Genomic DNA, 17,665 nt, shown 5'->3' with positions numbered 1-17,665 from the left:
TTTTTGGTCTTCCATATTTTAGGTGTGCTAAGTGTTCTTCATATCTTATTTTAATAGATATTTTTGTCTGTCCATAATATTTCGCATCGTAGTCTTTACATTCAATTTCAAAAGTTCCATATTTTTCCGAATTCTCGACTTTGTATTCTCTGTAGTGTATGACTTGTTTTAAGTGCCACCTTCATACCTAGTTCCTTGAAAATCTTTCCAAAGTTCTTCGTTTATTGATGGTATGGAACTGAGAAATATACCATGGTTTTCGTCGTTTTTAAAAGTCGAGATTTCGATAATTCTGAACCTATTATTATATCATCTACAACACCCCTCGAGAAACCGTAACTGGGTGCTATTTCCTGTATTGTATGTTATTCTTTTGGGAACCTCTCATATGTGAGAGGAAAAGTCAAAAGACGATGTACTAGACAATTCAGCCCAGCACATTTCTGCTGTCCAATATACCTGCACGTACATACTTACCCCACAACTGAAATTGAACTTACAAGTTTCCAACCCATCGGTGTCAAAACTATATTGCCTCTTAAAAATCTACAAACCAGGAAAACCAATGCTATTGGATCTCCTATCTACCAAATAGCAAAGTGGCTCACTAAGGAGTTTGAAGGCTTGCCTATTGCGGAATCAGATTTTGGTATAAAAAACTCTTTAGAGTTCATACAACATACAGAAAACATCTTTCTGCAAGAAGGTGATATTTTGTTTTCCTTTGATTTTAGTTTCTTATTTCCTAGCATCCCAATTCCACGGACTTTACAATACCTCAGGGAATTACTAGAGAAAACTAAATTCAATAATAACGAAATTGATGAATTCGTTTCTCTTACTAATTTGTGTGTGGAACAAAACCTTTTCCAGGTAGAAGGTTTTTTATGAACAACAGGAGGGGAAGGCTATGGGTAACCTCTTGTCCCCTACCTGGCAAACCTGTTCATGAGCAGATTCGAAATGGAAACCAAAGAAAAGTCGGAGTATTTTCCTAGGATATGGCTAAGGATGATGTTCTCGCGATATTCCATAAGAAAAAATCGAATATTGAGGACTATGTTTTTCTTTCAAATAACAGATTTCCATCAAGAAAATTCACGTATGAGTTGTATTTAGAAAGGAAACAAGCACGTACAGGTGTATTCCTGACAGTTCACATCACTGTGGACAGCACAAACGTGCTGGGCTGAATTCTCTAGTGCATCGTCTTTTGACTTTTCCTCTCACACATAAGAGATTCACAAAAAAAAACGCACAATACAGAAAATAGCAGCCAATATCATCTACAATACCCAGTAGGGGTATTGTAGATGATATAATGAGGAAGAAAACGTTTAGGTCAAGAATGATCGAAATCTTGACTTTCAAAAACTTTCAAAATGGTAATTTTGTAAGAGGAACAGAAACATGTAATCAGTGAGGTTTTAGGATAGTTAATGTTAGTTCATATTCTCATTTTCCCATTATTTAAAAAAAAACAAGGATATTTTGTGGCGAAAAATGTTATGTAGTTCAAAATTCTTTCTAAGTACTACTTTCAAAGTCACATTTTCAATTAAAAAACAAAACAATCAATTTCAAATGATTCAACTGTTGACAATTTTATATCTTCGTGCCTTCTATGAAATTTCCCTCCAATCGAACACATTTTTCTATGCGACTTATTTCCTCCAACTCTCCTTAGTTCTATAGGTGTGATTTCTCTACACGCTTGTATAATTCTTGCACGGAGATCTTCCTTATTTGTTGGCCTATCCTCATAAACTTTATTTTCCAAGTTTCCCCATGAACAAAAATCCAGTGGAGTTGAATCTGGGGATCGTGGTGGCCATACTACGAGAGGGCTATTGGATCCAATCCATTTCATAGGTAGATTCCTATTCAACCAAATCCTTGTTATGCCACTATTGTGAACTGGTGAACCATCTAACTGAAAAATCATGCTGTGTCTCACATCCAAAGGTAGACTACACGATAACGTAAGCAGAATTTTTCTGCGACGTTTCGTCTTTTAGAAAACATCATCAACTATGTATTTTTATATGGGTCGAAACTATGATTTATTTGACCATTTCTCGCATAAAATGAAAAGTGATTACTTAACCTGCTTTTCTTCAATTTTAGATAGTACCCGTTGGAAAAATGTCATATTTTGATACATGAAGTAAATTGATTAGTCTTATTTACAATAAATTTTAACTTACCACTTGCCGGAATATTTGCGTTGTTGAATACAAAGATGAGTCGCAATATCAAAAGTTTAGTTTATAAAATGTAATTGTAATGTAACAGGAGTTCTGTGCTGATAACGTCCGCCCACAAAGAAGGCACGCAGATACCATGTGCTATCGTGGGGCTCCTTTTTTGTGTTGTGTTAGTCCATTGTGTTAATTACTGAAATGTGTGAGTAAAAAAAAAGTGATGAATAAAGCGCCCCCTTCATTTATGCCGGTATACAGGCCGGGTGGTTCGGATAACCACGTAAAGGGAGCTGTATTTGTGGAAAAAAAACCAAAAGGACCGTGATATGTATTTTATGTACAGTTCCAGGGTGTACAGCTACCTCTAGCGGGTGTCGTCTATTAGATTCAGCGGCCGCTTCACGATAAGACCTCACCCCTTCACCAACAATTAAAACAATTTCAATATTTGCTTGAAGTGTCAGACGTGCCATGTTGAACTTTGTCAATCAAAATGAGCTGATATCAGTTAAAATGGGAACTTCAGAAATATTAAAATATGAACAGGAACTCACGAACAGAAAACAACTGGAACACAGGAACAATATCCAACACAAATACAGGAACAATTAACACAATGGGAACAAAAACACGACAGAAACAACAGAAACCACGGTGATTCAAAGAACAAGAAAATATTCCTTTCCAGACCCACTGTCCATTAGAAACTGAATCGTGAATTTTCTCCTTCAATGAACTTGTCCCAAAAAAGCATATATTTTTCGAAAGCCAGAAATACTCATAACTTTACTTTCGCCTAGGACTACAGAAATGTTTCTAATCGTGTGGGTCTCCTGAATCTAACACTCAGGAAGGACAAGGCTGACCGTGAAAACTCAAAAGCATCCACCCAAAAATTTCGAACATCACTTTCTTAAACATATATAATGGAGTCGGTTGAAACATGAAAAATATAGTATTAATTCGGAACAATGAATGTTGTTGCATGATTTGTTATAACAAATCTCTCATACTTGTATGTATAGTATGGGGTAAGTAACAAAAATATGGAACACACGCATTAATATTCAACAGAATTTTTTTCTAACTGAATACCCATTGAAATATTTGATACTTTCTATAAAAATCACTTTTCAATGTATCACATATCTGCACAGCTTGCCTGATTTAATCAGACACATCTCAGATATTTTCAATTTTTGTTTGAAAAGAGGATGCCGTCATAGTTCGATCCGATCCAATCGAACTTTTATTAGGTACTGTATTATTGAAGAATATTTCGACCATTTCACCATTTCACCTGACTCTGTGAAAAAATTGTGAAAAATTGAGAAAATACCAACTAACGCATAGAGAAAAGTAGCGACAAAAAACATGCAAGTATTGTTCATGGTATATTCAATTGGAGCTTGTTTCATGGAATATGTAGTCGACACGATGCCACAGAACCGAAATATTATTTTGCGTCTGCCTCCTCATCATTTCAAACTTAATCACATTGAACTCGTTTGGGCTCCAGTCGAGGGTTTCATTGCAAAAAGAAACACGATATTTGAAATCAAAGATGCTTTAAGAAGTCCTTGAAAATATTGATTCGGAAAGATGAGAAAGATAATAATATATCGAACATGTTATGAAAGAAGAGGGCAACATGTGGAAATTGGATCATTCAGTTGAAGAAATTGTAGAACTTTCAATTATAACGTTCGACGAAGATTAATCGGATTTATCCAATGATAACACACCATAATTTTTGGTTATACTCAATATCTCCTTGAATGAACATATCTATTTATTATTATGTACAATATTGATTGTATATGAATGTTAGGAATGTATCGTGTTAGGAATCACACGTTAAAAGGTAAGACCTTGTTAGTCCTTAGCTCGCACAAGTTTCTCAACTCTCAAGAGTTGTCGTTCGTATGAGGGCGGCAGCTGATTAACGAAAAAACAGATTTGAACAGATTTGAATAGATAAACAGAATGAACATATTTATCAGTTTTAAAGAGCGTTGTTGATCGAGTATCCAAACGTACGCCACATAAACCTATATAAACAACCTTTTGTTTGCGAAATGTTTGCGTTACAAAAATAGGGCGGATCTGGTAAAGTATTATAAACCTTCCTATACCAGCAGGTGGCAACTGATAACGAAATCGCAAAAATTTGTTTGAGCACCATCGTCTATAATGAGCATTTATTGCTTTTAACTATCAGGAAACAGAATATTAAAACGATATTTGTAGTAAACTTGCAAATGTATCTAGCATAATGGGTTCATTTCAGTAAAATCAGATTTTTGCGTCATCTTATACACTGTGTCCAAGATAAGAATGAACAGCATGGGAATATCGGAAACATTAGTAATTTGCCATTTAGAAAATTTTAATATTCCGAGTAGTTTCGGAGATATCCGAGAAAAACCGAAATTTGAAAATTCCGTTTTTTATCTTCTCCTAGCTTTATTGTCAAAGGAAATGTAAAACGAATAGGACATTGCCATGGCCACTTTGTAAGGACTACACGATAAAAAAAGTAGAATTTTTCTGCGATGTTTCGTCTTTCAGAAAAGATTAACTTTATATTTTTATATGGGCCGAAATTAAAGTATACCCTGTATACGACTCTATTTTTCATTGTGAATACAGCAACGTATCACACGATACAATTTCATAATCATTTCTCGCGCTAAACGAAAAGTGATTACTCAACTTGCTTTTTTCAATTTTAGATAGTAAGCGCTGGAAAAAATGACACATAATGTTCTGTTGTCATAATCTACTGTTGTTTGGTGAAATTTTTGACATATTTAGAAATCTGTTTAAAATCTGTTTTTCCGTTAATCAGCTGTCGCCCCCATACGAACGACAACTCTCCGAAGTTGAGAAACTTGTGCGAGTTAAGGACTAACGAGGTCTTACCTTTTAACGTGTGATTCCTAACACTTTCACCGTTCCTACTTCTATATCTTGTTACCAACCTAATTTTTGTTGAAAATGAAAAAGGCGACTTTTCGAATACTGAAATTGTGTTAATGCTGCACGGGTGTACTCTAATGAATATCCAGAGAGGCAACAACCTGGTAAATCAATATTTAGGGTTGGGATTTTCGCTACGAATGTCATTGGGCCTTTTATCTATCAAAACAATTTACCAAATATATAAATTTGTTAGTAAATGATTTGGAAGACGCAACATATAATTTGCCTTTAGCGGTTACATACAGCTGCTCGTTTCAACAAGATGATGCTCCAGCACATAACGCTAGAATTGTTTGTGATTATTTGAACCGTCGTTTCCCAGGACAGTAGATTGGAAAAAGTATCACTATAAGTAGTGATACATCCTGGCCATGCAAGTTCCTCCAACCTAACCCCACTAGACTTTTTCCTTTGGGTATATATCAAGAATGAAATTAACTCTCATAATTGTCAAAATGAAGGAGATTTGCTGAGATTGGTTACTGCATCCTTTAACAATATTGTTCCGAATATGTTAACTCAAGTTTTAAATTCGTCTGTGGATTAGCGTACTTGTGCTTAGAAAATAACAGCGGGTTATTTGAAAACTTGTAATGAATTTGTCGCCTCTCAGGATATTCATTAGAGTACGCACGTGCAGCATTAACACAATTTCAGTATTCGAAAAGCTGCCTTTTTTCATTTTCAACAAAAATTAGGTTGGTAACAAGATATAGAAGTAGGAACGGTAAAAGTGTTAGGAATCATACGTTGAAAGGTAAGACCTCGTTAGTCCTTAGCTCGCACAAGTTTCTCAACTTCGGAGAGTTGTCGTTCGTATGAGGGCGACAGCTGATTAACGGAAAAACAGATTTTAAACAGATTTCTAAATATGTCAAAAATTTCTCCAAACAGGAGTAGATTATGAAAACAGAACATTATGTGTAATTTTTCCAGCGCTTACTACCTAAAATTGAAAAAAAGCAGGTTGAGTAATCACTTTTCGTTTAGCGCGAGAAATGGTTATGAAATTGTATCGTGTGATACGTTGCTGTATTCACAATGAAAAATAGAGTCGTATACAGGGTAAACTTTAGTTTCAGCCGATATAAAAATATAAAGTTGATGTTTTCTGAAAGACGAAACATCGCAGAAAAATTCTACTTTTTTATCGTGTAGTCCTTACAAAGTGGTCATGGCAATGTCCTATTCGTTTTACTCGGAATATTAAAACTTTCTAAATGGCATATTATTACCGTTTCCGATATTCCCATGCTGTTCATTCTTATCTTGGACAGAGTGTATGAGATGACGCAAAAATCTGATCCTACTGAAATGAACCCATTATGCTAGATACTATGCTAGATACATTTGCAAGTTTACTACAAATATCGTTTTAATATTCTGTTTCCAGATAGTTGAAAGGAATAAATGCTCATTATAGACGATGGTGCTCAAACAAATTTTTGCGATTTCGTTATGATTTGCCACCTGCTGTTATAGGAAGGTTTATAATACTTTACCAGATCCACCCTATTTTTGTATCGCAAACGGTTTCAAACAAAAGGTCGTTTATATAGGTTTATGTGGCGTACGTTTGGATACTCGATCAACAACACTCGTTAAAACTGATAAATATGTTCATTCATTCATATACAATCAATATTGTACATAATAATAAATAGATATGTTCATTCAAGGAGATATTGAGTATAACCAAAAATTATGGTGTGTTATCATTGGATAAATCCGATTAATCTTCGTCGATTGTTATAATTGAAAGTTCTACAATTCCTTCAACTGAATGATCCAATTTCCACATGTTGCCCTCTTCTTTCATAACATGTTCAATATATTATTATCTTTCTCATCTTTCCAAATCAACATTTTTAAGGATTTCTTGAAGCATCTTTGATTTCAAATATCGTGTTTCTTTTTGCAATGATACCCTCAACTGGAGCCCAAACGAGTTCAATGTGATTAAGTTTGAAATGATGAGGAGGCAGATACAAAATAATATTTCGGTTCTGTGGCATCGTGTCGACTACATATTCCATGAAACAAGCTTCAATTGAATATACCATGAACAATACTTCCATGTTTTTTGTCGGTACTTTTCTCCATGCGTTAGTTGGTATTTTCTCAATTTTTTACAATTTTTTCACAGAGTCAGGTGAAATGGTGTCTAATAGTTGGTCGAAATATTCTTCATTCTATATAGTGACCATTTTGATTCACACACGAACTATAATGTACTTATAACAGCACCAATTATTACACAAAGACTTTATCGTTTATTCATGTTCTTCAAGTAATACAATACCTAATAAAAGTTCTATTGGATCGGATCGAACCATGACGGCATCCTCTTTTCAAACAAAAATTGAAAATATCTGAGATGTGCCTGATTAAATCAGGCAAGCTGTGCAGATATGTGATACATTGAAAAGTGATTTTTATAGAAAGTATCAAATATTCCAATCAAAATTCAAAAGTTGATACAATTTTGGGTTTTCAGTTAGAAAAAAAATCTGTTGAATATTAATGCGTGTGTTCCATATTTTTGTTACTTACCCCATACTATACATACAAGTATGAGAGATTTGTTATAATAAATCATGCAACAACATTGATCGTTTCGAATAAATACTATATTTTTTATGTTTCAACCGACTCCATTATATATGTTTAAGATGGTAATGTTCGAAATTTTTGGGTTTTCACGGTCAGCCTTGTCCTTCTTGAGTGTTAGATTCAGGCGACCCACACGATTAGAAACATTTCTGTAGTCCTAGGCGAAAGTAAAGTTATGAGTATTTCTGGCTTTCGAAAAATTCATGCTTTTTTGGGACAAGTTCATTGAAGGAGAAAATTCACGATTCAGGACAGTGGGTCTGGAAAGGAATATTTTCTAAATTTGAAGAGAACGTAGTATTCTCCTACTTTCGTTTGCAATCATTTATTTTTACATAATATATATTGTTATACTTCCACAAAACTACAGTAGCTGATCGTTTGGTAATCGTTGGTATCTGAATATTACTGGAGTTTTTTCCCCAACACCAAACCATTATTTTAACACCTCGACACGTGTTTCGATCACCTCATCTTCAAGAGGAAGAATAAACTAAATATACTTACAATGTTATCCTTATTCATACCATAAATACCTCTTCTAGGTACCTGCGTCTTAAATTAATTTCTCAATATTGCCTCATCTACCAATCCTAAATTAATTTTACTATGTGTCCTATGTTATTTTAACAAGCCGTATAGTATACTATTGGGTATTGGTCCACCATCGTTATTCATAACATTTATATGTTTACTTATTTCTACACTCTCATAGGCATCTAGATGCCTGTTGTTAACTTGTCGAACTAATCTCAATGAACTAAAGTCTATGGAATGGTTTTGTTGCAAAATATAATGGGCGACTGCTGATTGTTTTGGTCTCCCATATTTTAGGTGTGCTAAGTGTTCCTAATATCTTATTTTGATAGATCGTTTCGTCTGTCCATAATATTTTACATAATATTTTACAATATTTTACATTTACATAATATTTCCAGACTTTTCCGAATTCTCGACTATGTCTTTTGGATTTCCTGAAGGGCTCTGTAGTGTATGACTTATTTAAAAAACCACCTTCATACCTAGTTCCTTGATAATCTTTCCAAATTTCTTCGTGTATTGGTGGTATGGAACTGAGATATACAGTGTGTCTCACTTCTCATGGAAACACCCCAGTATCTTCCATAATATTCGAGGTAGAACGATGAAACTCTCAGGACTGATGGAAATGCTCAAAACGCACCTTTCACCTGAATGTGGTTGGCCAAAATGATATACACTGTCCGCCACTCGCCATGGAACACCCCATTTTTAGGTAAAACATATTACGGCGCAAAATAGTTCGCTTCCAATACCTGAACCCCTTCATTCTATCTGGAGAGTACTCTCAGGTATGAAAGTTACAGATTCTGTGAGATGCTTTCATTTATTTTGAGCCTATCTCATGTTACAGTACCACATTCTCAGATTATCGAGATAGTGTGAAGCAGTGTATGAGAAATTATCGATGGCGGCATCTATTATAACTGAAGATTATTCGTGAAACTAATTCTGGTTGCTGAACATCCAAATTGTATCCCAACCAGAAGGGAGAGCTCTCGATTGATGAGCAAAAACTGCAAAAAATGGAAAAAATCTCTATTCAAATGTTCACATCTCGAAAACTGAGCTTTGACTGTGAACACTTTCAATCAGCACATCAAGAAATACAACATATCAAAATTTCGGTAGAATTTAAGGCAAGCCATTTCTCATAAGAAATGTGCGGGGTCCTTTATCAAAATATTGAGGAAACATTTTACCATCCGAAACAAAATTAATCTTCATATTCATTGCAACACCGAAACAACTGTTAATTTTTAATGAAAAAATCGCACTCGGTGAACAGGTAGAATTTAGATTATTTTACCTACTTACTGAATTGTTGTCTGAAATCATTTGAAGGGATTGAATTACATCAGTTTCATCGAATCATGCGGTGCCCTGAAATCACCATGGAAAACAGTTGCTATTTGATATTTACTGTCAACCTGCCAATATTGTTGAAAGATCTTGTTGTATTAACCCCCAGACCAGTTTTAATTGCATTTGTTGTTTCTAGTATTGTTGTTCTTTGAATCACCGTTGTTTCTGACGTGTTTTTGTTCCCATTGTGTTTATTGTTCCTGTATTTGTGTTGGATATTGTTCCTGTGTTCCAGTTGTTTTCTGTTCGTGAGTTCCTGTTCATATTTTAATATTTCTGAAGTTCCCATTTTAACTGATATCAGTTCATTTTGATTGACAAAGTTCAACATGGCACGTCTGTTATTTCAAGCAAAAATTGAAATTGTTTTAATTGTTGGTGAAGGGGTGAGGTCTTATCGTGAAGCGGCCGCTGAATCTGATAGAAGACACCCGCTAGAGGTAGCTGTACACCCTAGAACTGTAGATAAAATATATATAATCTATTCGTGAGCACCGGCCAAGTAATTGTAAAACATCATATTGATGATCATACGATATTGGCGGCTCATCAAGCTGATCATAGAATTAGCTTGAGAAACTTATCGCGTCAACTCAATATGAGCCGCAGTAAAATATGGAGGTGTTTAAAGAGGCATAAAATGCGTTCAAATCCAAACTTTTACATACTTTGCACGAAGGAGATAAAATCCGCCGTATGGAGTATTGTTTATGGATGCAGGGAAATTATGAATGAACAAAATCCAAATTGGGTGGTGAATTGTAGAGACCAAATATCTCAGAAAGTTAATGTGTGGTGTGGTATCCTGAACGAAAATATTATCGAGCCATTTTTTTCTATCAAAATTTAAACGGACGACTACTCGTAGCCTCCTGCTTGGGAGACCTTTTGGTTTTTTTCCACAAATATAGCTCCCTATCCGAACCACCCCGGCCTGGATACCGGCGTAAATGAAGGAGGCCCTTCATTCATCACTTTTTTTTTACTCACACATTTCAGTCATTATCACAATTGACTAACACAACACAAAAAAGGAGCCCCACGATAGCACATGGTATCTACGTGTCTTCTTTGTGGGCGGACGTTATCAGCACGTCCGTTCACTACCACGGCCACCACAGAACTCCTGTTACATTACAATTACATTTTATAAACTAAACGTTTGATATTGCGACTCATCTTCAACAACGCAAATATTCCGGCAAGAGGTAAGTTAAAATCTATTATAAATAAGACTAATCAATTTACTTCATGTATCAAAATATGACATTTTTCCATCGGATACTATCTAAAATTGAAGAAAAGCAGGTTAAGTAATTACTTTTCATTTTGTGCGAGAAATGGTTAATTAAATCATAGTTTCGACCCATGATGTTTTCTAAAAGACAAAACGTCGCAGAAAAATTCTGCTTACGTTATCGTGTAGTCCATAACAAGTGTCACGAAAAAGAGCTATTCGTTTTACATTTCCTTCGAAAATAAAGCTAGAAGAAAATAAAAACGAAATTCTCAAATTTCGGTTTTCTCGGATATTATTAAAATTAAATTAAATTCCTGAATTAAAAATTCCTGAATGGCATATTATTGGGCACATTAATGCGCTACTTTTCTTTAATTCAATTAACCCCGTACCATTTACCGTTTCCGATATCCCCATGCTGTTCATTCTTATCTTGGACACAGTGTATATTTTCATAGCACTTGAAAACAGCGCGTATGGAGAAAACTAGTGGATGCAGATTACTGAATCGAAAAATGAAAAAACATTTTTTTTTACAAAATGGAGTGTGTTGAAATGCATTTATATTTGAACCACCTTCATACCATTACGAACAATAAGGTTTAATTTTTCAACGTACCAACGTACCCAACATGAAAATTTTCAACGGATTGAAATTAGGAAATTGAATTGAAATATGATCTAAACACTAGTGTGTAAGATTAAAAAGTTTGATCTTCCTCTTGAAGATGATCACTTGGTGATCGAAACACGTGTCGAAGTGTTGGAATAACGGTTAGGTGTTGGGAAAAAACTCCAGTAATACTACACCAAAGGTTCCAAACAGTCCACCACAAGTACTAGTGAGTGTATTTCATTTGATACGATTTCGATTTCATTCCATCAATACAATTTTTGCCATGTATTGAAATCAGTTCATTGATTACAGTTGGTTGGTTACAGTTTTGACAACATTCTTGGAAGGGGGTAACAAAACGACAGGAATGAGTGGTATATTCGGACACAACTGACTAGCAGATTTTTCTAAAAATATATCAACCGACCATCCTCTTATAAGTATTCTGTGCTGTGGTATGACCTTTTCTATTGGAAGAGTAGTCATTTCGAAGAAGTATTTATTCAGTAAGTCTTGTAGTTACTCATTTACAAATGTAAGGAAAAATTTGCATCTCATAAGCCAGACCATCCATTCCTATTAGAGCTTGAAACGGCCCCCCCATCAATGGTAATGGTCACATAGTCAGTGATCATTCCCAGTCAATGAAACACTGCCAAATAAGGTTGCATAAGTAAGGGGCAGGTGTCAAGAGTCCTCGAGAAAGACGACTTGATATGCATTTGCAGGTCTGTTCACGTAGGTCGTAAATACCTCTGTCAGGTGAAAATCTATCTGGATAGTTGACGAAGTCGAGGTCGTGAAGAAACTGGCAAAGGCAGCATCTACGTCTATTTGGACTTTGAGGTATGCATGCACACACACACACACACTGTATCCGTTTTGAGAGTGGACTCTTATTTTATTATTGAACTTTCGGTCAGAAAATACTTCATATTTCAAGATGAACTGTATCATGGGCCCGTTATTTGAAACGTAGCGTCGCTAAATGATTTCGTAACACATAACTTTGAACAGATTGTTTTTTTTTTTTGAAGAATCGTGGAGCTCACGACCGGTGATATTGGAAATTGAAATAATAAAAGCTAACGAGCTGGTTTGGTTGAAAATTGAAGAGGAATGTGTTGAAATCATAATATTCGAGATCACTCACTTATATCATTATCATATTGTTTCATAGATCAATAACTCTCATAATCTGACGTATATCAAAGAGATTTCAATGACAGTAGTAGTAATTTCTGAAATATATTCACCTGTGGGGTATACACATTCACAAATAAACAATCTTCACCTCCCCTGGTTATAACTCCCGTTTCATCAGGATACGTTTCTATACAAGTGAGACCTTCTTTAGTAGCATCTAAGACTCCTGACCAGGGTTCAAAGGGCTCTGGGGCCTGCAAAATGTTCAAAATCAATCCACACCTAAAAAAAATTATCACAACTCACCTGGAATCGTAGATGGCCAGTTGGTGGTTTTGCATACGGAATTCCTTCATATGCCCAATATTGTTTTTCAGTGTATGTGTGACTAGTTCGTCCTTGAAGGATCCCATTATTTGTGCGAACCAACAACTGACTGTCCTGGAAAGATCATATCGAGTTGAATAATTGGTCCAGATATTTTTGACAATGGAGTTTATTTATCCATGTCTTAATCTGTTTTCATGACGAACATTTCTTCGAAACGATAATTATTCCTCAACTCATCAGTGAGGTTGTGAATTTCATACTTTCAAATCCTAACACATTCTCAGTGAACATCTCTCCACATGCATGTCTTCAGTTTGAATGTAGTGAAATAATTCAGTGAAATGGAAATTCGGAATTTATTTCTAACGAATTATATCAGAAACTAATAGTACACCGGTATAACATTACAGATGCATGTTCCCAGACCAGGTCGTTAGCCGATCTAGCCTGCTTACTCGGCATTGCCTCATATGCGAACTTATTTATATACCTTGTTTTCTTATTTAATTCATTCAATTGTATTCATTTGTCTTAAATGTACAAATAAAGCTTTTCAAAAAGCCTCGAAGCAAATTCTTCGAAATAATTGGCGCAGTCGTAGGATTGTTCGAAAACATCTCATCGCGAATTCGTTTGTGAGTCCCAACTCTTAACGGACAAGAAACCGAAAATTTTAAGAACGAGACAGAGACCCAGAAAAACACAGTGAGCTAGAAAAGTGGAAAAAATCCAGGAATAGGTGAGCCATCCATTTTTCCTCTACTTTTTTTTAAATTTTGTGGCAAAGTTGTCTATTACTATGCCAAATTTTAATAGTGATAATGAATGTACCTTGGAAGTATTTATTGAACATTGTGAATATTTGATTTCTACCTACAAAAGTATTCAAAATGTTGAAGATCCAATCAATACATTTTTAATCGGAGCTATTATTGGGAAATTATCAGGAAATGCATTAATGTTAGTTGGGAGTAGACCAGAAATTAGAGATTGGGATAGTTTGAAGAATCTGCTTAGGCTTAGTTTCGGAGACCAAAGAAAACTAGATTGCCTTGTTCAAGAAATGATGATAATGAAACCTCTTCGAAATGAAACTTTCTTCCCTTTCGGTCAGAGAATTCAAAAAGTAGGAGTACAATTGCTTCAAAATTAGTTTCAATGAACAATAGTGTGGAAGAACGAAATTTCGAATTGCGAAATTACGATAAACTTTCTTTAAAAACCTTTATCCGTGTTTTAATAGGAAGAATACAAGAAATGGTTAGATTACGAAATCCAAACTCTTCAACTAACCATTTCTTATATTCTAGAAGAAAAAAAAATCATTTTCAATCAAAAACGAAATAATTACTTTCAAAATCCTCTTCAACAAAATAAAATAATGCATCCAAGACCGAAATCATCTAATCAATTCAAACCGCAACAACCAATTTCAAATTTTCGACAACAAATGCAAGTTCCAAATTTTCAAAGACCAAATTTCAATATCCAGAATTTCAAAAATAAAAACCAACCACCGATTGAGAACTTGAGATACCAATTTCCATCTCAACCAATCCAGTTACAACCGAGACAAAATACGCCCCCTCCATAATACTTTACTAACCAACAAGTCTTTGGAACACCCCGTACGTTTTCAAACCTTCCGGACAAGTTATACAAAATAAACAAGAACCGATGTCAACAATCGTAACCCCACGATACAACAAAATCGTAATCCTAATAGAAATTATTTTCAAAATTCCGGTCCAAGAAATTTCATGTCAGAGGAACTTCATAATATAGAGACTAGATACTACCTAAATTTTCTGATTGATTCGGCCGTTACTTGATGAAGATCCATAGTATTTTCAAAAACTACACCTCAACGATTTGATCTTCACAAACTTCATTTGAAAAATATGTGATTTGTACCTACAAATCACTAGAAAAAGCTAATGTCTTAGCGAAACATGTTGTGATATATTTTTCAAATGAAGTTTGTGGAGATCAAATCGTTGAGGTGTAGTTTTTGAAATTACTACCTAAATGTTCCTGAATGTTCAGCTGTTATAAATCAACAAAATAACCAAAATATTCATAACGACAATTTTGAAAACTTTCAGGACATTGTATTCAACCAGTGCCCTTATGAAAATGTTAACAAAAACGAGAATTTTACTTTTGAAGAAAATTTTCCCTATACTTCGAACCAGAACAACAATGAAACAACATAACAAATATAGACCTCAATCATTTACGGAACAATTTGCCATATATATTTGATGTAGATGTGAGATAATATGCTTCAGGTGATCATGATTGAACAGGTACGTTTGGTAGAGGTTTATGTAATTTTTTGGAGGTAGTCTCAATTATGGTTACCTGTAATATATAAATATTAATGTAAGAACAAGTTGAAGTATTCAAATCACTTGCGAAAGCTACCGTTCTAGCGAAACATATTGTGATATGTTTTTCAAATTAAGTTTGTGGCGATCAAATCGTGAGTTATAGTTTTTGAAATTATTATGGATCTTCATCAAGTAACGGCCGAATCAATGAGAAAATACCATATATATTTGTTCCCAAGTTGGGAGTTCAAATTTGGAAAATAAAATTTTCCAAAATTATAGTTTTAATGAAAATTTCAATATTCATACCTTTCATAGTATTTCTTTTCACAACGAAGTGGCTGTTATTCCAATATTTAAAATTTTCTACATTGAGGAATGTTACAAATTCTATACTTTTAATTTTAATGAGAAATATGACGGACTTATAGGAATGGATCTATTAAAGCAATTAAAAGCAGAAGTCGATATCCATAAAAAATTACTGATTACTCCTATAAACCAACTTCCACTTATTTTTGATGAATCTAAAGAAATGAACTTCAAACATACAATCCAGTCTCGAATATACCTAAACAGTAGGTTGAATGGACTGACGCCTATCAGAAAATAACTACTCCCCTGGCTAATACCACGAAGGGCGTTGGATTATATTCGATAGGCGTCACTGGTGATATTGACCAAGAAACTCTAGATTTTCTCAAAGAACTGGCAGAAAATCCAATAGATAATCCAAAATCAGATATATCTAATAATAATTTGTAAAAACCAGCAAAAATCAATATTATTTCAGATATCCAAATCCATCCCCCCAATGAACTCACTAATCAGATCGATCAGCTACTTATCTCTCGCCATTCTTTATCACAAGAAGTAGCCAATGATGAAATTCCTATTCGTGATTATAATCAATAATCAAATATGATGTCCAATTCACGTTTTGAAAAATACACAAAACAACATATCTGTTCAACAAGAAACATATGATATTCATAAAATTCCAACAGCAAAACTACTTTCAGAATAGAATGAACTCTTGATTTTTAATTTCATGAAAGATTATTTGAAACCGAATATTAATTACTTCATATATTTTGAAAAATCTCAACTCGTGAAACATCTCACCAAAGTGTACTTTGAAAATTTCAGTAAACTGACTCTGAAGCTATTCAGGTGTACAAAACTTTTCAACATTATAAAAGGTCAGGACGAACAAATCCTCTTGATGAAAAATCATCACGAAGAAAAAACAAATCATTGTGGAATCGAGAAAATTTACAATATCTAAAAAGAAATTATTATTGGATCAATATGGAACAAACCATTACAAATTGAATTAATTCATATGATATTGGTCGAAGAACAAAGTATTCTAGGAAAAACCCATGTGTAGCTTTAGTTTTGACAGAAACTCCTTCAAAACCATTTCAATTAATTCACATCGAAGCTTTCTTTTTCGACGCCCAAATGACGCCCAAATATATTTGACGATTATTGACTATTTTTTCAAATTCGCTCAAGCGATACCAATAGCTAGCAAGTCAGCCATTCACATTTGTAATGCTTTGGTAAGGTATTTTGCTTCTTTTGGCACCCCTCAAAATATAACTGTAGATAGTGGCCGATAATTCAATGACGAAACTGTCGAAGAACTCTTGAAATTGTATATATATATATAGCTTGTTGAAATAATATTGTTGGGTTTACTGATGACTACAAAAAGACACATTGTAAATATATTTAGATAGGCAATATTGTGAAACTAATTTTATATAGCTGAAAACTGTTCTATATATAGCTGTAACATTTGAACATACATAAGGATAAATTGTAAATAATAGAAAGGCCAATTGTAAAATTAATTTAGGGTGGTACACTTGTATGGGTGGTATTACTGATTACCTACCTGTATGATGTACCTGATTAGTATAAGTAGCTTTAGTTTTGAGTAGTTATTAGTTTTATCTTCCTCTTGAAGATGATCACTTGGTGATCGAAACACGTGTCGAGGTGTAAAAATAACGATTTGGTGTTGGGAAAAAACTCTGGTAATATTCAGAGACATATCGATGCGAGAAATCAACTATCATTAGAAGGCATCGATTATTACCAATCAACCGATTCTATGGACAATTATCTGCTTTATTTTACTTATTTTGGCCTACTACACTTTTCGGAAAATTCAAAAACCACGGAAGAAACCAAACTCCGAATTGAAAGTGAAATTTGAAGGAAAAAAACTTGAAAATTCGCCTTAAGTCTTGTTCCAGCCCGAAGTCGAAATTCGAGGAGG

General features: G+C 34.3%; 1 protein-coding gene across 1 annotated transcript in view; it reads right to left on the bottom strand.

The window, feature by feature from the left end:
* Positions 1–17,665, bottom strand: part of LOC111507722 (juvenile hormone esterase) — a 54,583-nt gene that overhangs the window by 22,781 nt on the left and 14,137 nt on the right. Inside the window, 2 exon segments of the mRNA XM_074173922.1 lie at positions 12,820–12,963; positions 13,016–13,150. Of these exon segments, the coding sequence (XP_074030023.1) occupies positions 12,820–12,963; positions 13,016–13,150 (279 nt within the window).

The sequence above is a fragment of the Leptinotarsa decemlineata genome, unplaced genomic scaffold (genome assembly GCF_025532065.1).
Source record: "Leptinotarsa decemlineata unplaced genomic scaffold, Ldec_3_MD MMD2_tig00000505_RagTag_RagTag, whole genome shotgun sequence".
Taxonomy (NCBI): Eukaryota; Metazoa; Arthropoda; class Insecta; order Coleoptera; family Chrysomelidae; genus Leptinotarsa; species Leptinotarsa decemlineata.
This window is presented reverse-complemented; position numbering and strand designations above follow the sequence as displayed.